This window comes from Rutidosis leptorrhynchoides, chromosome 4 (genome assembly GCF_046630445.1).
Source record: "Rutidosis leptorrhynchoides isolate AG116_Rl617_1_P2 chromosome 4, CSIRO_AGI_Rlap_v1, whole genome shotgun sequence".
NCBI classification, from domain to species: domain Eukaryota; kingdom Viridiplantae; phylum Streptophyta; class Magnoliopsida; order Asterales; family Asteraceae; genus Rutidosis; species Rutidosis leptorrhynchoides.
The window spans coordinates 65226241-65250833 of NC_092336.1; the positions used below are offsets into that span (position 1 = coordinate 65226241).

Below are 24593 nucleotides of genomic sequence, written 5' to 3' on the forward strand. Positions count from 1 at the left end.
TGCTTCAAGTGAGCACCGAATATTTGTGAGGCGTGTTGCATTTTTTTTCATTTTTTAATTAGTTTTTATCCCCTTTTCACCCAACTTCCAATCAGATTTTAACATATCACCCAACACGTCACTTAACACTTCACCCCATTACACACCGGTATGCCAGCACGCTCATTAATCAACCCACCCCACCCAACAACACGTCCATCAGGGATAAAGATGGTCTGATCACGTTTGTAGGTTTGTTTCAAATGGTATTTCATGTATATTGTGGTCAATTAAATTGTTTAATCTACTCAAAGATATCGTGGATACGTGACTTTAACTTGTAGATTATCTAATAATTTTAATTTATATTTTTTGGAGAAAGAAAAAAAAGTCATCTTCTACTTATATGAGGTAAAACCGCAAGCACTTTTGAGCTAAAAACGAATGGCTACGGCGGCGTTATCCCCGGCCACCGCTTCTATCCGTTGTAAAACCTTCTCGACCACCGTTCGCTTCCTATCCTTATACAATAACCAATTAAAACCTACCAAAATCAAATACCAAATCATCACCACTCCACCTCATTACCCGTCAAAACTCACCATCCACTTCAACCACAACATAACCAACTCCACAACTCACCGTCGATTCTTATCCACCGTCGTATCCGCCGCCGTTTCTTCCGGCGAGGTCGTAGAGAAGTCAAAAACTCAATCAAGTGATGGTCGAGTTGGCGAATTTCGTAAACGGCTGAGAATTGTTGATATAAAAGGGGGTGAAAGTGAAGGTTTGGATAAATTAGGTCAAACCCTAACTGTTAGAGGCTGGGTTAGAACATTACGTGTTCAAAGCAGTGTTACATTCATTGAGGTAATTGATATCAACGAATAATTTCGAAATGTTGTATGAATTAATATTTGGTTAAATTATATTGTTACATGCTGAAATTATGTTACAACTCAATGTTATCTGTGTGGCAATAAAAGAGATAGTTAAAATCTAATAGAATTTGAATAAAATTAGGGCACTTGTCATTATAATCTGATACCAATGCGGCAATGCACTGCAACTATGGGAGTGTCACACCGTTTGTGAATAATTTAAAGTTTACACATTAAAGAATTCAACTTTAGACATTTAAGAATTAAGATGGAGATGTGTTAGTGCTCTGTTAGGTTAATTTGGTATTTGATTGGCATCCCTTTCTGTCAAGGGAAGGGGGTGTTGCTTTTATTTCTTTACAAGGTCAACTATTTGTTCAATTTGCTTGCTCATTGTGTTTGTTAAGCATTGAAAAGTACAATGATATATGATCATTTTTGCATTATTATCGTTTTTATCATGAAAAAAGTTTACGTTTGTCTTGAGCTCAGCTCGAATTGAGTACTTTTATAATGCAGTCTTGATGTGTATTTTGTAGCATATTTTTACACTTTTTTCATGTTTGTACCACATGTTCTAAGTACTAAAGACTTTGGAGTGTTAGAAGAAATCTAAATGCTATTTTTGGTTAGGAAAACTACTCTTTGACATATCACGTTACAGTCTAGACCATTAACCATATTCTGGAACATATGGATAACAAATATTTGGTGGGTATTATCTTGTTTATTTTTCTTATATATGACATAGTGAAGTTTGAACTTGAGTTGGTATTGGTGAAACATGCATTTTGATCTGATCATGTGAATTTTGACCAAGAACTATTGATATCTGTACATGTTGTCAGAAAGGTAATAAGTGATGCATTCAGTGCAGGTGAATGATGGTTCATGCCTCTCTAACATGCAGTGTGTGATTGACTCAGAAGCTGAAGGTTATGATCAGGTAGGTGAAATATTGAAATGATTGTTCTGATCGGAATGCACTAATCGTTTTCCAGTCGATTAAGATATAGTTTAATTTGATTGATGTTTGAACTTCCTTATCGAATGGTTATAAAGAAAACATCTCATGGCACTCAATTCTGGAATCTGCTCACTTTTGCTAAGTCATCTTTTGTTGTTAAATCATATCTTGTTTTTTTGCTGATATTAGCAAAACATAGTAAGCAATTCAAATTTTAAGTCCTTGATGCCAATTTATAACTAAATGACATTCTTAGTGTCATTCTTAGCAAAACATAGTAAGCAATTCAAATTTTAAGTCCTTGATGCCAATTTATAACTAAATGACATTCTTAGTGTCATTCTAAATAGGTGGAGAGTGGCTTGATAGCAACGGGTGCATCAATTTGTGTACAAGGAGTTGTCGTCCCCAGTCAAGGAAAGAAGCAAAAAATAGAATTGAAGATTCACAAACTTGTTACGGTACATATTTAACATTTCAAAAGATCAGAAACATACTTGAAACATATTTTGAAACATATTGTTACTACAAGTTACTCTTTTTTTTTATCCTTTTCTGAATTGGGCATTTCTAAAACGTTAATCATCTGATTCTCCTGATGTACGTATAGGTTGGTAAGAGTGACCCATCATTTCCTATCCAGAAAAAAAAGGTCACCCGTGAATTTTTAAGAAGCAAGGCACATCTCCGTCCCAGAACAAACACGTTTGGTGCGGTATGATTTACATTATCAAGAAGTGATTCTAACCTATCTCTCACTAAATTTACATATATTAACAGTCTCGTGTTCACTTTTTTTGCATATTTTAGTACGTATTGAACTATTGACCCAAGTTTATGTGTAATACATGAGTTTGTGAGGATCTGAATATCTGGTTGGCTTCTCATATGTTTACTAATTCACTCATTACATATTCAATTTGACATTAGGTAGCAAGAGTGAGAAATGCGTTAGCCTATGCTACACATAAGTTCTTTCAAGAAAATGGGTTTGTTTGGATCGCAAGTCCTATTATTACAGCCTCTGATTGTGAAGGTGCTGGCGAACAATTTTGTGTAACCACATTGGTGTGTACCTTTTATAATAGTTACTTTTATGTCAGTAATAATCTTATTATCATATATCATATAGGATTTTATGCTAATGTGGAAATGCATTCATTCTCGGTACTCATTTCTTACTTTTTGATCTTCATGGTTTTTTAATCAGATACCAAGCTCTAAAGAAGCCATTGAATCTCCTGCTGACGCCATTCCAAGAACAAAAGACGGTTTAGTTGATTGGTCGAAAGTGAGTCTCTTCCTTAATTTCCATATAATTTTTAGTATCTTTTTTCTATACAAAAATCTTCCGTTTACTCACTTTTGTACACACCCCCCCCCCCCCCCCCCCCTATACATTCATACATATAACTTGCATATTGATTTCACAGGATTTTTTTGAAAAACCTGCATTCTTGACGGTTTCTGGTCAACTCAATGCTGAAGCATATGCAACTGCTCTCTCTGATGTACATTTTTTTCCTTCAATATGTCATTTAAACTTATAAAATCAGCCATTCATGTCATTGCCTTATTAATTTTGTGAAATATTTACTATTTTCAGGTGTATACATTTGGTCCTACATTCCGGGCTGAAAATTCCAACACTTCTAGACATTTGGCTGAATTCTGGGTATTCTTTTGTTTACTTGAGGTTTTGTTCAGTTATTTACCTCAAACAATGTTAGGGTTTTTACTCTAAAGTACATTGTATACGTGTATAACTAAGAGCAAGCTTTTATAGCAATTGTAATTTTTATCTCTATGAAGATGATAGAGCCCGAGCTTGCGTTTGCGGACCTGAAAGATGACATGGCCTGTGCCACTGCCTATCTCCAGTATGTCGTATGTTACTTTACAACCCTCTAATAGTTAGGAAATTACTTTATGATCCCTCTATTCCTTGTAAATGTTTGGCATCATAACCATCTGTTCATAAGAAGGATTCCCATCAGTTGACTTTCACAAAATCACATATTTACTAATTAGTAATCAGTTTGAATTTATTGATGACATTTTTTCGACCCACTATTTTTCATGTCATCATTAAGGGGTATTATGAACATTTGATTGGGAATATAACTTCTATTACTTTGTGTACCGAATCAACTCTTGCAATCTTATTGGGGGTGAAAGTATCCTAATATTTTTTCCAAATCTTGATGTTGATTTCTTTTATTACAGGGAGAGGGAGTATTGATTGTAAGTTATTCTATTTTATATTAATATATATGAACTTTTGTGCATTATAGGTGAAACATGTTCTTGAAAATTGCAAGGAAGATATGGATTTCTTTAATAGTTGGATTGAGAAAGGAATCATCGACCGTTTGAATGTATGATTTTTATAACTCACATCATCCCTATACAACATTTGGTTTATTGCTCCCACGGTAACATTATTTATTACTAGTGATTTTGATCCAACAGGATGTGGTTGAGAAAAGCTTTGTACAATTGACTTACACTGATGCAGTTGAACTGCTTCTAAAATCAAACAAGAAATTTGAGTTTCCGGTACTTAATTTCTTTGTACATCTTACAGCTGACAAAATTTCTAGGAGCAATAATGATACTTACACCTGCTAGTTTTGAATGTTAGAAGCGATATAAGTTCCATAAAAAGTTGGTAAAGTGAACTTTTGAAGTTGCGAAACTGAATGGTTCTTGACAACGTTGAATTTACCAGGGTTGAGATCCGTGGTTCATAAGGTGGAATTTTTGACCTGTATTGATCATTACAACAAGACCATAGGTCAAAGTAGGGCTCGCTTGAAAAGCTCGAAATCTTATATAACAATTTTCCAAATAATAAAAATAATTTTATATTTATTTAAAAATATAAATTAAACTAAGAAATCATTTCAGATGTATATACATGAAAAATAAATCGTGAGCACAAGTAAAGAACCCTGTAAAAAATGAAAAAATATTTGTTGTTGGAGATTCTCACATAAGGCTTTTATAGCTCCAATCCTTTTTATATGTTATAATAGTCAACATGGAATGTTCCTTTAACTGTATATGTTGGTTATATAATTATATAGGTGAAATGGGGATGTGATTTGCAAAGTGAGCATGAGCGCTACATAACTGAGGTGGCTTTTAACGGATGCCCTGTTATTATAACAGACTACCCAAAGGCATGATCTTTACCATAACTTCCTGCAGCAAAATAATGAAGAAAAAATCTAGAATTTACAGGTATTTTTTTTTTTGAAATCATCCAGGATATCAAGGCATTCTACATGCGACAAAATGATGATGGCAAAACTGTTGCAGCCATGGACTTGCTGGTTCCACGGGTAATAATTGCATTCGATTTTTGATTTAACACAATGCAGTTGATAAAACTTATTCACAATCAGAGGACACTAACCATTTTATAACATTGATTTTGGTCTTTGAGGTTTCTCTATTTCGCATTATAGACGGGCATTTTTTATGTTTAATAGTTGAATATTGTACCTATTTTTGGACATAGGGTGTACAATCTTTTATGCAAGTATATGTGCTAAAATGGGCGGGTTGAGTGTTGGGTCAAATGGGAAAATGTTTAGGGCGACTCAAATTGGCTTCAGTTGGTCTGGATTGACCCCACCAACACTATGTTGGTTATAATCTTTGGATTATGTAAGTTCATAAAAAGTTATATATGATGTAATAATATATTGTCATGTTAATGAATAATGATCCATTCTCTATTTGACAATAGCAATTTAGGAGGTTATAAAGTTGTTGAGTGTCCATTGGATGACTTTAAACCGTTTGACCCATTTCTTGTGAATTGTTTTTTTTTTTTTTTTTTTTTTTTTATACTCTTTGTTGGTATATGGTAACTCAAATTGATTAATTGGCCCATGTTCGTGTAAATAAAGTAAATGGATATTTGTTTTAATTGCGTTAGCTAAAAATCTTGTTGATTGATAGGTTGGGGAGCTTATTGGTGGAAGTCAAAGGGAAGAACGTCTTGATTACTTGGAAAATCGCCTAGACGAGCTCAAGCTTAATAAGGAGAGTTTCTGGTGGTACCTGGATCTTCGACGATATGGCACAGGTTAGCATCTTCTTTCAGTCTATTAAAAAATATGAAACAAGCTGTTATATGTTCATTTATTCAAAACATTATTCTTAATTTCCTTCACATCAGAGAGAGTACGTATTTTAGTACGTATTTTAGTAATTCTGCAAGTATTGCCGTATCTGAACACATCATTTGATGATGTTTAGACTTTCAAAATTGTAATGCTCTTGCTTGATCAGCTCTGTATGTTCTTTTAGCCTGATTAAATTTATTTACAGATGCCAAGCAACTAGTTTGTTGTAATACCATTTTAAATTTTGTCATATTGTGCCATAAAAATGTTTGACTATTGTCAACAAAAAATAAAGATATTCCATAGATTAAAACCAATATCAGTCATATCTGTTACAATTTAGTTTATATAGTTTTCAGATTAATTTATGTTGAATAGAATTCTTGTCAATTTAAAGAAATGCGAGTGACTCATTAGAAGTTTAAAGTCAAAGTATAAACATCAAGGCATCATATTTCCTACACATATTTGTTTTCATCCATACTTGTGCTAATTGTTTTGCTGTATTCAGTTCCACATGCAGGTTTTGGGTTGGGTTTTGAGAGGCTTGTTCAATTTGCAACTGGAATAGATAATATTCGAGACACAATACCTTTCCCACGAGCACCCGGCTCAGCCGAATTCTAATATCTAAAACGCCTCAAGAGGTTCATAATATTTGGGACGATAGATGGTCAGAATTGTGCCCATATCTTGCAACACTTAACTCCTTTTTTATGTTCTAATTTATTTTTGTTGCAACTTCCCCATGTGCAAATGCAGACATAGAAAAGGGGATATTTACTCATGTCAAAGATTGTTTTATTATTACACATTATTTACAACCATTGGTGGATAGTTACACTTTATGCTTAATACCTGCAAGGGTACTTGTATAATCTCAATGTGATATTCATCATCTCAAAACTTGCACTTAATTTTGTTCGAGTTAGCTTCTTGTTTGAATAACAATGTTATTTAAACGCAAACATACTCGGTTTCATCAAATTATTACAACTATCATCTGCAAGTAACAAGTAAGATCAAAATCTATCACATTATTCGAATGAATGTTCGGTACAGCATATATATAATCTCAACCTCCCCAACCCACCTTATAAACAACATATTTTAGGGAGTCATACTTTTGTCGATAAACAAAATAATGGCAAGCTGTACAGTTGCACCCCTCGATTCGCCCTTTTAGCAAATCACACATTTTTACCGAAACCTAACACTCTAATCACGTACAATTTAGCAGTTAACCAATTAGATTTTACGATTCGGTTTCTAAAGTTCAACCTCTTGAAGGTCATCACCAAAACCATCACCATTAGTATACTGAGCAACAACTGGTTCACTTGGGATGAATGACTTTTGAGGCATACCGAAAGCCTCTCCTTTTGGTTTTACTTCTCTACAAGAAACAGAAAAACGTTCATCCGTACTTCCACCCCACGAAACCGTTCTTCTTGAGTGAGGCGAACTTCCTTTTGAAATGTCATCCATGCTTGCAAATCTTTGCATAGAGGATTGATACGATGGAGGTTGGAACCGGTTTTGTACTGAATTCGGTGAATGACTCTCATCCACAGTTTTCGTTTGATGTTGCACGTTCTCTTTAACATTGTCGGCTGTCTGTTCAGCCGACGGTACAGCCATCGGAACGAAGAACTTTGGATTTGATTTTGCGACGGGTTTAATGGAAGTAACAGATGGTGATGATTGGAACAACTTGGTTTGGTTCCCACCACCTTGGTTGAAAGTATCCACATACCTACAAAGAATACGCAAAACATTAATAATCATATCTAGATGTGATTAGGTTTAGCAAAAAAAAAAAAAAAATTCAATCACCTTGCTCGAACGCCTGTCCTTCCACGAGCCGAAAATTGGCTGGACGTGGCTGGTATTGGTGGAATTCCTGAATTTTTGGAGCTCGAAAATTCGTTGTTAATAGACCCTTCACTCTTTGCGCCACTTTTTGAGACATGATCCGATGTTCCATTTTGGAAACTCGACGTTGTTGGCGGCGGAGGAAGTGCCGCTTCTTCTGCCGGTTGATCAACACCTTCCTCTACCCATCTTTTAAGTTTATCATCATAATAAAATTTATTCGTCTCCCCCAATTTCGCCTGCCAACATAGAATGTAAATAAACGCGATGATAAAAGGGACTAACAATCGGTAGATTAACGAATGAAGAAACCGATACCTGTTTGTCCTGGCGAGGTTTAAGAACCAAACCGACAGTCTTTTGAAAGAGCTGTGAGCCAAAGCCAAAACGCCGAAAACGTGAAGACGAAGAAGCTTTAATTTGTGAGTCTGCATTGTTTTCCTTGGATGAATCAACCTGATTCTACATAAAGTTTTCCAAATCACAAGTTGTGCGAGAGATCGTCCTCAATTTTACTATAACATATTTCATTCAGATTAAAAACTTTAAAAAAGTAGACTAAATCTTTCAAGGAAAATTATATCACAACCTGCCTAGGTGACCGACTGAAATCGGGTTCTGAAACACTTCTATTATGAAGGATTCTTCTATTGTTTCCATCTGTTGAGTTTTGAGTGATGGGCTCCATGGATGCAGATGGAACTAACGTTGACATCGCCATTGTTGACTGACTTGAAGATACCCGATGACCCGTGGGTTGATGGTAATGTTCGTTTTGGATACTAGAACCAGACGTTGATGGGACAGGTGGCGGTAATCCACCAACCACACGATGTGCTGTACTGTCAAAAAGGTTGAGCAACTTTCCAACTAATTTACCAGGAGCTAAATTTGTAGAGAAACCCCCCTGACAAATGATATAATATCAATAACAAAGAAATTATATTTAAGAAAAAAACATATAAATATTAAACGTTGCAATCTCATGGGCAGTTTACCTGTTGGTGAGTTTTGATCCTATCCTCTAATGATGAAACCAGATGCCTCCATATTTCTACTTCAGGGGCTCGACCAGTTTTCAAAGATTTTGATATCACTTGACAATACCTGAATTATACAACCACTTAACGGTAACACAAGCATAATGAAACAATAGAATATAAATTATAATGGAAGTTTTAGTTTCGGCATGCTTACTTCAGTGAGTCGGATACTCTTCCTACTTCAGCCAACATATTCGCATATATAAGCTTATACGGTTGAAATGGTAGCAAGGTGAACTGAGAGTTCCCCAGAAGCTTTGAGTATTCATACACCTCTGTTCTCTGCTCTTATTCAATTCAAAATATCATTATTTTTAAAAAACAATAGAATAACACAACTAATGTGACTAGTAATTGGTTATAATCAGGCACCTGAATGGCTTCCGGAGACGCATATGTTCGGGGATGTTTCCAGTGGTCGGCACCAAGGAGACAGAGTCTAGCGCTGTCTGAATACGGCTCGAAGTTTGCTTCAGCAACTAAGTAGCATATGTGTGCCGCAATAATCTGAATCATTAGTTACAGAATCACGAATTTGAAAACCAACATGGAATCTTTTGACATGTTAGGTAAATATATCAGTTATATACTTCAATGGACAATAATGTGCAGAACTTACGTTACTAGTATCCTTCCACAAACAGTCCCCAAGATGAATAAGCACCAGTTCATCATCTTTGGTCCTGTTAGCAGTAATCATTGCTAAGTTTTCTTCCCAATCATCAAGCATAACATTAGCACCAAGTTGAGCCTACAGCACAAAAACAAAAAAGCAGTTCATCCACACATGAGCCTAAAAGACATTCAAATAATCCATTAGAAGTATGACCCACCACCTTGACCCAACACATTTAGACCAGACCCGTTTGACCCGTCTAAAAATTCTGACCAGTTCTACCCATGACCCATTTGACTCGTATAAAATCTCTGACACGTTCAACCCATGACCCGTTTCTACCCAAACCCCGTTCGGGTCTCGACCCAACCTGACCCGTTTTCCAGGTATAATTCAAACCTTTAGAAGAAGGCATGTATACCCGTATAGGTTGAAAATTGGGCAGGGTGAGAAGGTTCGGTAGGGGGTCAATCTAGGTTTGGATTGAAAATGGTATATAGAAGGTGTGCAAACTATAGTAGAGAAACCAAATTTGACTGTTCAACAGTCTCCTTTTGAGCCAAGTATGTTGATTATACCCATTTGATCGGTTAGAAGTAATATATATCCACATTACCTGTGCAGATTGTTGGTACAAATTTGTTATACTGTCTGTTGAAAACACGTCTGCAGGTTGACCAGCAATAAGTAGGCATAACGTCCGCAAAGGTGAGCCTGCTACTAGCTGTCGAAGGGCCATCTTTCTAACAGTATCCACATAGAACTACAATAAAGAACCGAATCCCCATGCAAAAAGAATAAAATAAACAGGAGAATAACATCATAAAAAATGTATCCAAGTAATAAACTTTAAAACCAAAATTACATATTAACCTGTTCTCCAAGTTGTGCTGCAAGAACGAGGGCAAGCCCCCACAATTGACCCTCGTGTGCTCGAAGAAGAGCTTCCGTCTTTCTACCGGAAACTAGCAGAGTTTGGACTTCAGCAGTAGTTGCCTAAGTCACATACATAAAATATTATTTGACCCGTTTGACCTGGCTGAGATGAAAGATAGCCTAAAGTGACCCATTTGTAATTGAATGGGTCGAAAGCAGTCAACTAACTACTTCAAGGCAGCACTGAGTAATGCTGATTGAAAAGACATGAAAAGATCCACATGGAAATAAATGAATAAAAGATATATACCCTGGTTAGTCCTTCTGAAGGTAACTGTTGCATACAGTTGGCGAAAACACCATAATCGCTGTATTCTGCACTGTTTTTCTTTGCAGTAGCAAACAATCTAGCAACAGCAACATCAGGTGCATCGTTTTCCTAATTAAAAACCAATATTAACATTTTCAGTGTTGGCAAATAACTTGTGGAACATCATTTATTTCACTGTTGTTAAGATACATTATCCTAATGCTGTATATGCCAGAAGCTACAAATTTGATATTTGATAGATGATATTTGGGTAAAGACTTACTGAGGGTATGATCGCTTTAAGACAAGGTAGAAAAAAGCATTCTCGTAATTTTCCATAGATGCGAAATATTTGATGGAAGTTTAATCAATTTATGCAAGATAAAATTACAATAACCATGTCACAGTATTCAAATCTCACACTTGTACAAAAAGAATCCTTTACAAAAATATAAGACCCTCTATTGTTAGAAGGATAACATTTATGTACATTTGCATATATTTTTATTTATTCATTTATTTTCAAACAAAATAAAAGAAATGCATATTATGCAAGTAATCCGTTAATAGTATGAACCATCAACAAGGCTATTATTACCTTGGATGTAGTATCAGTGCCAAAAGGAGAACGCAATTTCCCGTAGTGTTGAGATGCTATTTTTAGCAAAGAAAGTAGCAGCCTTAAAACTTGTACATTCTTGTAGTCGGTGCCAGAAGGTTGGGTGATCCTCTCATCAATCCATCTATTCAACTCTCTACCACCAACATTTCCGCCAGCCAGTGGGCCCGGAAACGACTGGCGGCAAAGGGTATGAAAGTAACCACATACACCAGACGAGCTGCTTGATGCATTGCCTGCTCCGGTGACAATTTCCGCCAGGTTTAGAACAGAAATTGACCCGGCGCTAGAATCCTTCAATAAGATAAAAGAGAACATTTTTAAGTACGTTCTATATTTGGAGCCATCATACATAATATATGGTAACCAAAATTAACCCATTCTTTAGTAAATGTGTTAATATGGCCAACTCTAATCCAAATACTGAAGTTACCATGTCAACTAATTAGCCATTTATTAGAGTGGATCTAATATAACCATAAGTGGAAACAAAAAGAAACTACAAATATCTGACTAAAAAAGATGAAGATTCTTAGGCTCACCTGGCTTCGATAGGATGCACTTAGCGCACTTGTATCCTTCATGACAATAAGCTTACCGCCAAAACCAAATGTAACCAATGCGTGTGGTGGTTGACCAAAGGATGACCTTCCTGCATTAGTACCATAAGCTTTTTGATGTCCACTCTGATGAACATTTTGATTCCAATGAGTGTTTGTAGAATTCATCATTTCAGTTTGATCCTTCACTGATTGACTAAACGGTTGGTTAAAGTTCCCACTAGACCCAATCGATTGGAACCCAGAAACACCAGGAAACTCATTATGAACCTGACTAGCTTCATCATAAGACGAAACCATCCCCCCATAATCATAAGACTGTTCTTGATTAACATTGTTATCTACACGAAAATTTGCACCATAAGATTGCTGTTGATTAATGTTGTTAACAGTATCAGTATTCCAACCTTGTTGTTTACCAAATGACCCGTTCCAGTTATAGTCTGATCCAACCCGCTTATCAAACTGTTCGTTTCCATAATAATAATTATTTGCTGAAAAACCATTCTGATTGGTTAGCTGAGAATTATACGCATCCAAAGCACACCATTCTTGGATATTCATGTCATAATACCAACCAGGATATCGAGGATCAAAATAAAAATGTGGTGGATACACGTTATTAATACTATTAACCTGACTCCAATTTGACGAAATCTCATTAGCCTGACTCGTTTGTGACTTTGGACTAACAGTTTGTTGCACATAAGAACTAGTGTTATCACCTGTTTGTGCATTTAACGTTTCGTCATAACGATCGTTAACTTGATACCATTGTCCTGTATTCATATCATATTTCCACCCCGGATATAAATTCTCCCAATACTGAGTGCTATAAAGATCTTGCCCATCCATACTTTGTCTCCCAGATGTCGTATACGACTGACCCTCTTGAAAATGATTCGAGTGTTCTATAACACTTCCTACATTTGATGAATTATCTACCGAACTCACTTCACTGTTAACAAAGTTGTCAACTTTTGTACTCGGGTCAACCAAATTACTGTCAAATTCGGTAAAAAAGTCAGAGTCGGATCCAAATATGTTACTGCTGTCACCAAACGGGTCAGCAGTAAAAGCGCTCCACTGCACCTCTTTAACACCTGAACCACCTCTAGTTGCATTATACTGAACCACATTATTAGCTTCTTGATTCACATTATCACATGCAAAAGAATTAGACACTGCTGATAACTGACCCGTATCTATTTGATTATGGATCAACTCATTGATTGTACTAATCCTTGAAGAAGCTTTACTATCTTCTTCTTCACTTAGTTTCACCAATCCACCTACGCTCGAATTAGCTTTAACCTCGTTCGCTTTCGCTAATTCGCTTGTTGCAGTTGAAGTGATTTTGTATTTATCATCAACATCGACATCATCAACCAATTTATCAAAGAAATCTTCATCAGTATCCTCCATTTGCAATGGAGGATTGTACTCAAAACCTAACCCTAATTACTTTCTCTGATCCTAAAATCAATCCATCCATCTGAGCAATATTTGAACTAATGATAACGTCACATATATTTTAAACAGAAACACCTAATTCATCAAATCTACAAAATCCCCTGAATGTACATTTATATTCTGTATGAATACCAAATTGTAAAACGCGAAACATGTATCTAGGGTTTTACCGATCACCGACCTATGAATCAAAACACAAAAGTTGTAGCAAAATTTTACCTTTGAAATTGAACTCTCTCAATCCATTAATCTGAGGCGAATTGAATTCCAAAAACAACGCAAAAAAAAAAAAAAAAAAAAAAATTTAATTCAAATTTAGGTATTAATATGCAAATTCAAAAGACGGAATAATAATAACAATAACAATAGCAATAGAAACGTATATACGTACGTATAGAGAAAGAAATAGAAGATAGAGATACCCAAACTTTCGCGCCAGAGGAGGACACAACAACGCATTTATTTTTTTTAAATGATCCGTTAAATTACTGGTTTGTTTAAATGAAAAAAGTTAATAACATGTTTTATGTATTAATTGAATGTAAATGTTAAAGTTATTTATTTTAATGACCCGTTTGACTAAAAAACTTGTCGTTGTTTTTACAAATATATAGAGACATGTATTTTCGCATACATATGTAACGTAATTAATTTCGTAAAAAGAATACATATTTAAATATTAATAATATAATAATTATAATTATAACTATCTATCTACTATACATGATAACAAAATTGAAAATAGATCATTTTAGATAGCAAAATTAATCTTAGGCATCTATTAAATTAACCATCAATGATCTAGACCCTTAATTCTTTCTTAATCTTGCTAATAACCTCATAATTCTAGCCTTGAATTGTTTGATTACAAAAATACCCTTACGCATCAAAAAGTGGCGGCCAAAATTGAAATTTTAGGGGTCTTTTATTCTCCTCTCATTTGCTAAAACCATTCACGATCTGCAACAACAACAAAAAAAACCTAGCTTCCTCTAAAAACACACACGACAACTATCAAGATTATACCTGGCAATTGAGACCCAAACACTCAAATTTAGGTCAAATGGGTCAAACTTTCGGGTCAATTGGATCTTGAAAAAAATCAGGCCTAACAATGTAAATCAAAACTTAAAAAAAGATTCAAATGAGTTTCTCTCAAACCTATTGAGTCCTATACAAAAAATGAATGAACGGGTCTAATGGGTATCAATACTCAAAAATCAATAAATAGAAATAGGTCTAATGAATTTTGTAAATGGTCAAATGGGTCAAGCATAAAAAGTTTCATCCGTCAAAAATTTATAAAGCATTCATGTTTATATCATTTATTATGTATATTAATTAATGTTTCTTATGTATATTTAATAAATAATAATAACTAAAATAATGTTATAAATGTAAAAAAAGTGATGTAACCCGTTTGACCCATTTGACTCAATTGACATGTGACCCGTTTCGACCCGTTACCCAAACCGACCCAACCTGATCCATTTTGACCCGTTTAAAAAATTGACCCGTTTGACCTATGACCCATTTCAACCTAAAACCATTTTTAACTGTTACCCAAACCGACCCGTTTTCCAGGCATAATCAAGATCTAGAATCATTTCTTCCTTCACCTTCATCGGATTCGCATACGGTAATACTCCACTGGCTGATTTCAACATCATTCTCACGTTCGATTCGTAAAAAAAAACCTAAATTTCTCTCTAACCAACACCAAACATCCAGTCGCTGATGATCCTAAACCTAGATGCAATCACACGACAATCATCGAGATCGAAAATCAATTCATCATTCTTACATCTAAATCGCATACTGTAATAGTGCAATAAGGTTTGTTTTGATTTTTAAGCAGTACTCTTAGTCGAGAATCTGTAATAGCGCAAATTCAATAACTTCAATTGGTGAACGCGGACTTTTATGCGATATAAGCACTACACTTGTGTTTATGATATCAGGTAATCTATTTAATCGAGTTTTAAATTACTCTTAATAATTAGCGCTTATCAGTTTATTGTTAATAATTATTATGATTAATAAATTGCGCTCATCGGTTGATTACAAATTATTTTGAATGTGCTTAATTCTTCTGTATCATGATTCATATGGGTATTCCATATTCCGATCCCCTCAATGATGGATCAGCTTTCTAGTCTATATAACGCGTGTTCTTACCTATTATTGTAGTCTTCAAAATCAACTATAAGTTGCTTACTGTTTTTGTGTTTCTTCAATTGTATTGCAGCCAAACAAGCATTGACAAGAGGAACTAATTATGATTTAATCTCCAATTGGTTTATTTATTGAGGTACCTTAAATATAACTTTTGGAACTAATATGATTTTCATTTTAATTTTAATGGAAATCAATAATGTCATGCAATGTCGATTAGAGTTGTGACTCTTAACTCGTTTTTTAAAAGTTGGGATATAATCTATCGTTAATGCACATCAGAGTATTTGATTAGTTGTGCACTAATAAAACGAATTCATAAAACTGAAGTGATTATTAAAAGAATAAATGCATAAATGATATCACTTTTTACATTATTAGCTGGCGTTAGATTGTTAGATTGAAGGTGAAATGAATTACATATTTGTATTTTTCAATATATTAGTATATTACAGAACCATGACCCATAGCTAAAGATGAAGATATAGCCAAAATTGGAGCACTTTAGAAGTTATGTTTCTGAAATGCAATTTTAACTGGGTCAGGTAACTACCCGTATTATTTAAAATGAAAGACCATGTTCATTTTAATTTGCAGTTCAATGATGTGTCAGTTTGCTCATTATATGTTAACAGGGCCTCCGGAGCATTTTGACTATTATGTTTTAAAAACGCGAGAGCAAATAACAAATAATCATGTATCATGTATGTTTGTTAGAAATTTGTAAATGAATCAGGGTAATTCACCTTCACTTTTTCTTTTTATTATCATTGTTTCCATCTTAAGTTCTGTTATATATTATTTTTAGTAAACCAGTGAATTCTGATTTTTGATTTCCTGGTATTAGACGTTTTATACATTTGATCATGGTAAGTTAATCTTAAATGTCTGTCTTAATAGTGTTAAAATCGTATGAAGTTTTTATTTTTTTCAATTCTGTTATAACTTATAAGTATGTTTCATTCTAAGTGATTTTGGATCTCAATGTGTTATTATTTTTTCAATTATGTTACAAGTGTGTTTCAGATATAGATACCAGGTATTGTTGGGATAGGCACAGGTAGATACCCTATTCCCAATGTAGCATGTCAAAATGAGTAATACTTCTCTATTCTAAACGGGTGGCTCGAGTACGGGAAAAAATTACCATGTTTTTTGAAAGCCAACTTCCTTCTCAGCCGCAACTTTTAGATCTTGAACAAGGACACCACCACATTATTGAACCTTCATTGGTGATATTTTTAGAGGCCCGTTGAAGTCTCTGTGAATGCGGTATCAAGTAAGACAATTCTTAAAGTTATTTGATTATTATTGTTGAAATAAGCTAACTTTTACGACTTTAGATTGGCATCATACTAAAGGATCTGTTTCGAAATGCAATCAGTGGGTTCGAAATGCGTTCAGTGAGACCAAGGTGTGGTTTTTTTCCGTAATTTTATTGTGTTTTCGAATGGTCACTGTTAGTAAAAATGTGGCAAGATTAATGTTGGGTAAATTTACTCTTTAAATAAGAGCTCATAATTAGAGTGTCAAAATGGGCAAATTGGTTAGAGTGAGTAATTGTTAGTTTGAGTCAAAGATGATTGGATTAGCTTGAAATACTTTTGTTTGAATTTGTAGTTATTAATATTTAGTTGATAATTTTTGTTTGAATTTGCAGTTATTATGTTGTTTGTGTGAAATACTTTTCTTTAAATAAAAAAAAGTTGTAGTTTGGTTGAAGGAAAAAAGTTGAATATGTAATATTGAAACTATATACTAATTTTAAAACTATACATACTTTAGATTGAAATTATTTCTAATCAAAGTACTAATATAATTTGCATTTTAACCAAAATTTTCCAGTATGCTAATCTCTCAAAAACCACATTCCGACTTCAACGATGTGTTGCACAATCCGTATGCCTGGCATATTGCGGGTTTAGTGGTTTTAATCCTCGATTTAATTACTATGGATTCATGGTTGAAAATGTTACCATTGATAAAGAGGTTTTTTAGGTCAGTGAGGATAAGCTCCACGGTCAGCAGACTGTTGAGAATTATGTGAGCAGGTAAGTTGAAGAGATTACACCAAATAAGGTACATACATGTGATTTGATAACAATGACTATGTAGTTGGTGAAAGTTAACACTTTTTGTAGGATCATTATGCATTTTCAGTAATGTCTTTCTTAATAACACCTATTGCAGGATGAGTTGGGTAAGGTGATATATCTTTTAAGTTGCAAATATGTATGACTTAATATGTTATTTGATCTGGTATCTAATACAAATCGTGTTGATGTCAATGTGATAGGTCGATATTATTCTTTGGTTTATTTACTTTATTTGATATTTTTTATTTTGATGCAATTTGATGGTGGTTGTATTTTAGGTACTTCATTTGAATTTTGAAGTTCATGATAAGGTTCTATATATACCAATGGTTTACATAACAAGTGTCCATCTTTATTAATTGCGATTATAGCTAACTGCTTGTGGTAAAATAAAAGATTAGACTTTCAGTTTGTATCCTTGATCTACATACTCTTGAGGTATAATTAGAAAGTCATTTAATTATGGTCTTATAAGGTGACATAATGGGAGGGTTGAGTAATGAGTCATAGCAGTTTTTCGTGCTATCTCTACATTTTCATCTCACGTCACATGTTTGTTGTCTTCCTCCACTGCAGGTAAAGCTTTGGATGAAAAGCTTTGGATGACCTCTTATTTTCATTTTATACGTCTTTTAACAATATTTGTAAGTAGTTGATTTGTACTTACCATTTTGATATCTTCTATGTTACCATTTTGATAATACATATGAAGATGTTACTAAATCACGTTATGATTATGTCTTAAAATCTTAAAATCTGATATCCTCTATGTTGCTTTTAGTATATATTCAAGAAATTAAGATAAATGTACTCCCGTGTGCAATTCACTCTGATATAAGTGGGTTGTTGCTTTTAAAATGGATCTAACCATTTATATTACAATTCCTCTTATCTTAGAAAACTTACAGTCTGTGACATGATATATATACTTCTGAGTGATATGTATACGATGTCCTTGAGTAATACACAAAGTGGACCTCACGTTAAAGGTCTTTGTGTTTTTATTATGCTAAATGGCACCTAGGTAGTTTTAAACACTGTGTTCTCGAGATTTTTTTTAGTGGAAAGGAATGGGGTAGAGAGGAGAGGAGATAATAAGGATGTAAAAGAATCTAAACTAAAATAGCTTAAATGTATTTTCGAGTATATATTTTTGTTTTAGCGGGAAGAAGCGTAAAAAATTAATAAAGTTAAATGAATAAATTTGTCAGTTGCACAATATAAAATTGGATTTCCTTTGCTTTCATCTCAAATATGGGCCGATAGTGATTACTGTGAAAGGCTTAGGAGATATCTGTCCAAACCCTTTCCTTTCAACTCTTTTCCTTTATAAAAAAAACCCTCAAGAATCATTGAATAATATTTTATCCATTCAACTTCTTTCCTTTCTATCCATATAAAAACTCGAGAATGCAGCGTGTGACTTGGTGATGTAGAGTGAATTGCCAAATTGTATGTATAATGTTTGCTACGTAATTATATTTTATTTGCTATATCTATTACATTATAAAATGAACGAAATTAATATATTATTTGAAAGGACCCGTCCTAATCCACCTGGACGAAGTCATCAACATTTGGTCCCATTGCGATGATCGGCTCCAAGTAATGTCCTTATATTGAGCAAATGCACAGCGGAAGACTTAATTCGTACCTGAGAATAAACATGCTTTAAAGTGTCAACCAAAAGGTTGGTGAGTTCATAGGTTTATCATAACAATCATTTCAATATGTTAATAGACCACAAGATTTCATAATCATAAACATAATACACTCGCAAGTGTATGTAAAGCATTCTAAGTGGTTGAGCACTTGGTAACCATACTTAACATTTAATCAACGTCGCATATTCCCTTTATTATGAAATATCACTACACCGTACCAAGTGTAGTCACCAAAACGAAGTACTGTGCAACCGTTGAATACTGGTCGTCCAGTCCGGTTGGGGTTGTCAGGCCCGATAGATCTATCAACAGGATTCGCGTTTACAATACCCATGTAAATAGTAGTTACCAAGCTACAGGGAAATATGCCAGTGGTACAACTCAACGTAGAATGTGTTTTAAGTACTTGTGTCTATTTCGTAAACATTTATAAAAGCAGCGCATGTATTCTCAGCCCAAAAATATATATTGCAAAACCAATTAAAAAGGGAGCAAATGAAACTCACTTTTGCCTTGAAGATATTTAATTCGACTTGGTCTCCGATAGATATCACGAACCTAACCATATATATAATATATCAACATATTTTCTTTTTAAGTAATCGTTACATATATATATACTTTTAATACTTTTAATATTTTCTTAGTTCGTAGTTAGCAGTCCGATGTTAGTGGTCCACAATTAGTTGCTTAAATAAAATAAATAAAGACCCCATCGTATTCGTATTGATCAGAATTAATCTCGACCCATGGTACCATGTTGTCAAATGACGTGTTGCGTACATAAAGTACCGTGTTGTCAAATGACGTGTTGCGTACAATCATGAGGTCTTATGATTAATCTTCTCGTGTTGTTTACGGGTAGTCCTGAAATATATAAAATCAAATCATAAGTAATTATATATAAAATATCATATTAATTAGAAAAGATATGATTAATTTACTTTTTCTCCAAATATTTTCGTAGCTAAACTAGCTTCGGATACCCAATCTTGTTTTAGTCGTAGTTTCTTCATTAAAACTCCGTTTTTGTTGGTTCAACTTGCCACTTCCTTGGATCGAGTCAAATTTTAAGAATATGAACTGAAAATACCTTAATTTATATACGAATTCATAGGTTATAGGTCAAACTTTGGTGAAACTTATGAAAGTGATCATTTTCCATCATAAAAACAACATTTAATGATCATTTTTCTGAAAATACTTGCACTTTGAGTTAAACCATGAAATTTTTATGTGTTAACATATTCATAAGAAATATCATTTTTCCAGAACATGAACTTCCAATTCAAAGTTCAAGATGGTTTTTAATTATCCAACCCAAAACAGCCCCCGGTTGCACTCCGACGACGTAGATTCAGTTTTTAAGATGTTCTTTGTAAAACCAAGTTATATCTTGTTAGGTTAGCATATCATTATGATATATTACAGGTCTTGAAGTGTTTTAAAAGTCAAGTTAGAAGGATCTATTTAGTTTGCGAACAAGTTTGAAATCATTCAAACTATGTTCTTGTTGTTAAAATTTTATACCACAAAATAAGATAGCTATATGAATATGAATTGAATAAGATTATGAACAAGGTTACTACCTCAAGTTACTTGGACAAAGTTACTGCAAAAGATAAGAAATAATCTTGGAATCAAAGAGTGGTGGAGTTAGATCAAAAGGTTGGAAGTAAACTTCTTCAAATGGGTGGTTATTTTGATATGTTCTTGAAAGAGTTTTCTTATGGTGTTTAAGGCTTGTAATTGAAGCTAAATGATGGGGAAAATGCTTGGAGATGATCAAGTATGAAGTTAGGAGTATTTTGAGAGAGAAATGAGGGTGTAGTTATGAGAAAATGGAGTGAAGAAATGGTGTTCATTTATAAAAACGTTTTTAGTTTATAAAGAAAGAAAAGGATTCCTAATTTTGTTTTCTTACTAATAATTCATACTACTTGACAAATCCTAGTTACCTCATATCTAGGGCAGTAATAATGTTGATTAGGATGTTGATTTGATGTGTATATACCAATAGTAAATACGTATAGAAGCTGGGTATGATACGGGTACATATACCCTAGATATACGTATAGAAATCTTGAGGAAACGGAACGAGAATTCAAATATAGCTATCTTTTGTGAATATACTTATATTGTTTTATGTATTTAAGTCCTTAAAAGTGATTAAATACATTATATATACAATACATGTATAAGCATTATAGATTATAAGTATATATATCAAAGAATGTTACGTATAGTTATCGTTTTGAAAACTTAAGTTAGTAGTTTCAAAATATACTTATAACTCATTGTCATTAGTACACAATGAGATGTTAAACCATCCTTAGATCATGTTAAATATATATAAATACATATATATACACAAACGTATAATTATCGTATGTTATATAGTTCGTGATATCATCGGTCATATTGGACGGTCAAACGTTGTGTAAAACTCTTTTCAAAAACACAAGTCTCAACAATTTGGATTGCTTATCATGTTGGTATGGTTTAATTTATGTAAATATTAATCTCATAAGTATAATTTGGTCGGAAAATTCTGGGTCATTACACTACCTACCCGTTAAAGAAATTTCGTCCCCGAAATTTGATAGAGGTTGTTATGGATAACAATAAGAAGGTTTTCATGACAAATATAAGGTGATAATGGAGTTTTATCATCATTGAGTAATGTAGATAAAACGATTCGATTATGCGAAGAATATAAATGAGACTATCGTAAAAGAGTGAGATGAGTAAAATATATTCATCTTAACCGATGACGTAGTTATGATTGATTTCCGGGATTTAAAGAGAATCTTACGTAATAAGATTTGGTTCTTTGGTGATAAAGGAAATCAGGATCTTCTTTGATTATATGCAATAATCTGTTTCGATTGCTCTGTCGGATATTTCACTATAAATTCACCCCTTCGTTTCCTTATTTTCCACGACTCACACCTTCTATTCTTTCTCCCTTGATTCTTACTTTAAAACATTCATCAATATGCTCCATCCAGTCCTGATTCTTGATATACTCCTAACTTTTATATCTGTCATTCTTCTTTTTCATCTACCACCAGAAGAATCTATTTACTTCTACTATACTCTTGTGTTTATAGTGTTTCTAATTCTCCCGTGTCTCTATATTGCTATCTGCATCGATATACACGATTTGTAATTTCGGGGTTATTATCGGAGTTTATATTCTTTATTATTTTTCGGAGCTTCATGCTTTCGTTTTCTCTTCCCGACTTCGAGTCAAGCGAGTAATGGTCCGGAATTCGTAGATATGAAATTCATTATGAACATAGCTAATGCTCTAAGAAGAAAATGGTAATAGAACGATTTTGATTTGTTAAATTACCAGAATACCCTGGAGAAGACCGAGTCATCCAGAAAAATATTCTCTTGATATGTTTAGAGATTAGATAGAATGTAAGAGTCGTGTAAATGACACATGATGACGGTACTGTGAATCATCATGCTTCATTAGAAACTCAGCATGACTTACTGTAATATAATGACGTTGATCAAGTGTCATTATATTATACTAATCCATGCTTCAGTTCCCAACACTACTTCAAAACATTCATATTTTAAACTCGAAGGTTTCAGAATTTAGAAACTAACACAGTTTCTTTTATGTTGCAGATATTACGGAGAGATAAATGATCTCAGATAAGAATAGTTGTGAAAATATCGCCAGAAATATGGAGGATATTTATAATAGAACATACGAGAATATCTTAGAATTTCTAATATTAATGGATGATGAAGAAGATTTGTCTGTGAAGGTTTAGAATGAGAAATAAGTTGTTTGCTAACGATTTCAGTAGGCACAGAATCATTTGGATTCTTTGAAGGCAAACTTATTCTTTGTGATTTGTCCACGGCTTTCTTCATAGTTTCACATAATCCGCTTTTCGGTACTAAATTTTCTATCGAGCGTTCCTAACACTCCTTTCTTTATCATCAAACTTTTGGCCATTAAGATCATCTACAACATGCTGCTTCGTCAGCATTTTCAAAGTTAACTGATCTGGGTCATCGGTTATCAAACCGAGGTAGTTTCAGGAGAATTGTGTTTTTAGAATGATTAATCGCTGATGGTAATATTGTGATATATAAAAGGTTCCCCAGTAACAATAAAGAGTACGCATATATATCGCGGTTATAATAAAGTTGTTTTGGATGAAAAGTCGGAGTTGACTTGCTGGAGCTGTGACAAAATTAGCTACTTTGGAAAGTGATTGCAAAACGATCTTCGGTAATAACAATGTCAAAGGAACTAGAACAGATATGTGTCAAACGTTTACTCAGTTTTCGAGGGTTTTTCAGGTGCATAACTATATGCATCAATCTTTTCTTCCGTAGATGAAGTGCGGTTGGTTTATCCTCTCGATTGAGGTGTTTTTAAGAATCATGATAGATTTGAACGCTGATTGTAATCGTCGAGATACAATGAGGTTTAAGATGAAATCAAGTGGAAATCTTGAAGAAATATTTAGTTTCATATGTTATAATCAATATTTTAATTCATTTTAATTGTCCAATGTCATTAGTCCACAGTCGATAGTCCACAGTAACAGTCCAATAATTCATATATAGTTTAATATATAATATACGAATTAATTAATACGTGTCGTGACCCGTATACCTCTCAGACTCGATCACAACTCAAACTATATATATTATTGTAGAATCAACCTCAACCCTGTATAGAGAACTCGATCATTACTGCATATAGAGTGTCTATGGTGATTCCAAATAATATATATAGATGCGTCGATATGATATGTCAAAACATTGTATACGTGTCCCGATATTTAAAGTGCGCAAAATAATTACAGAAATTAAATGACGATAAATAAAAGTGCGATAATTAAATTGTGATAAATAAACTGCGATAAATAAAATGTAATCAGTTAGCTAGGAACAGTTAGCTGGAACAGTTTGCGTGGATTCTTAACAAAATTTTTCATAGTTAATTTGTTTGTTTCTAACAGATTTTATTTTGTCATATGTTTTCTTCATATGCCACTTGTTGGATTCTGGGAAGTCAAAATCTAAATATGAAATTGAATGAAAATGGTTATTCTGTGGTGAACGGATACGTATATCGGTGGTTGTAAGTAGGATAGTAAATGACTATTGAATCAGCTTCGACGAATGTACAATGTAACTTATTAAGATGAAATCTAATTATTCCTCGGGTATTACCTACCCGTTAAAAAAAATTTCACCATTAATATTTTGTACAAAAGAACTTTTGATTACAATCTTTATGAAAACATATATACATATATATTTTCTTCAGATGAAATCA

The 24593-nt window shown here is 33.7% G+C and overlaps 2 protein-coding genes across 3 annotated transcripts; one reads left to right on the forward strand and one right to left on the reverse strand.

Moving 5' to 3' along the window:
- The first annotated feature begins 367 nt into the window (after window positions 1-367).
- On the forward strand, window positions 368-6850 carry LOC139843780 (asparagine--tRNA ligase, chloroplastic/mitochondrial). Its single transcript, XM_071833932.1, has 15 exons — window positions 368-849; window positions 1738-1806; window positions 2178-2288; window positions 2438-2542; window positions 2758-2895; window positions 3038-3118; window positions 3261-3338; window positions 3434-3502; window positions 3640-3714; window positions 4122-4205; window positions 4300-4386; window positions 4917-5012; window positions 5100-5174; window positions 5800-5926; window positions 6478-6850. Exons 1-15 carry the CDS (start codon window positions 424-426, stop codon window positions 6591-6593), a joined length of 1737 nt encoding a protein of 578 aa, XP_071690033.1. The 5' UTR covers window positions 368-423; the 3' UTR covers window positions 6594-6850.
- A 31-nt stretch (window positions 6851-6881) lies between these two features.
- LOC139843779 (protein transport protein SEC16B homolog) lies at window positions 6882-13371 on the reverse strand. 2 transcript variants are annotated; one of them, XM_071833931.1, is made up of 13 exons: window positions 11848-13371; window positions 11285-11599; window positions 10687-10815; window positions 10374-10496; window positions 10117-10263; window positions 9504-9635; window positions 9257-9391; window positions 9039-9166; window positions 8840-8948; window positions 8431-8748; window positions 8160-8297; window positions 7803-8080; window positions 6882-7722 (listed from the first exon to the last, which is right to left on the reverse strand). In XM_071833931.1, the coding sequence occupies exons 1-13, from the start codon at window positions 13288-13290 to the stop codon at window positions 7236-7238; spliced, it is 3882 nt and encodes a 1293-aa protein (XP_071690032.1). In that variant the 5' UTR covers window positions 13291-13371; the 3' UTR covers window positions 6882-7235. The 2 variants fall into 2 exon arrangements, with proteins under 2 accessions (XP_071690032.1, XP_071690030.1); XM_071833929.1 differs by having other exon boundaries at window positions 8160-8303.
- Between the last annotated feature and the right edge of the window lie 11222 nt (window positions 13372-24593).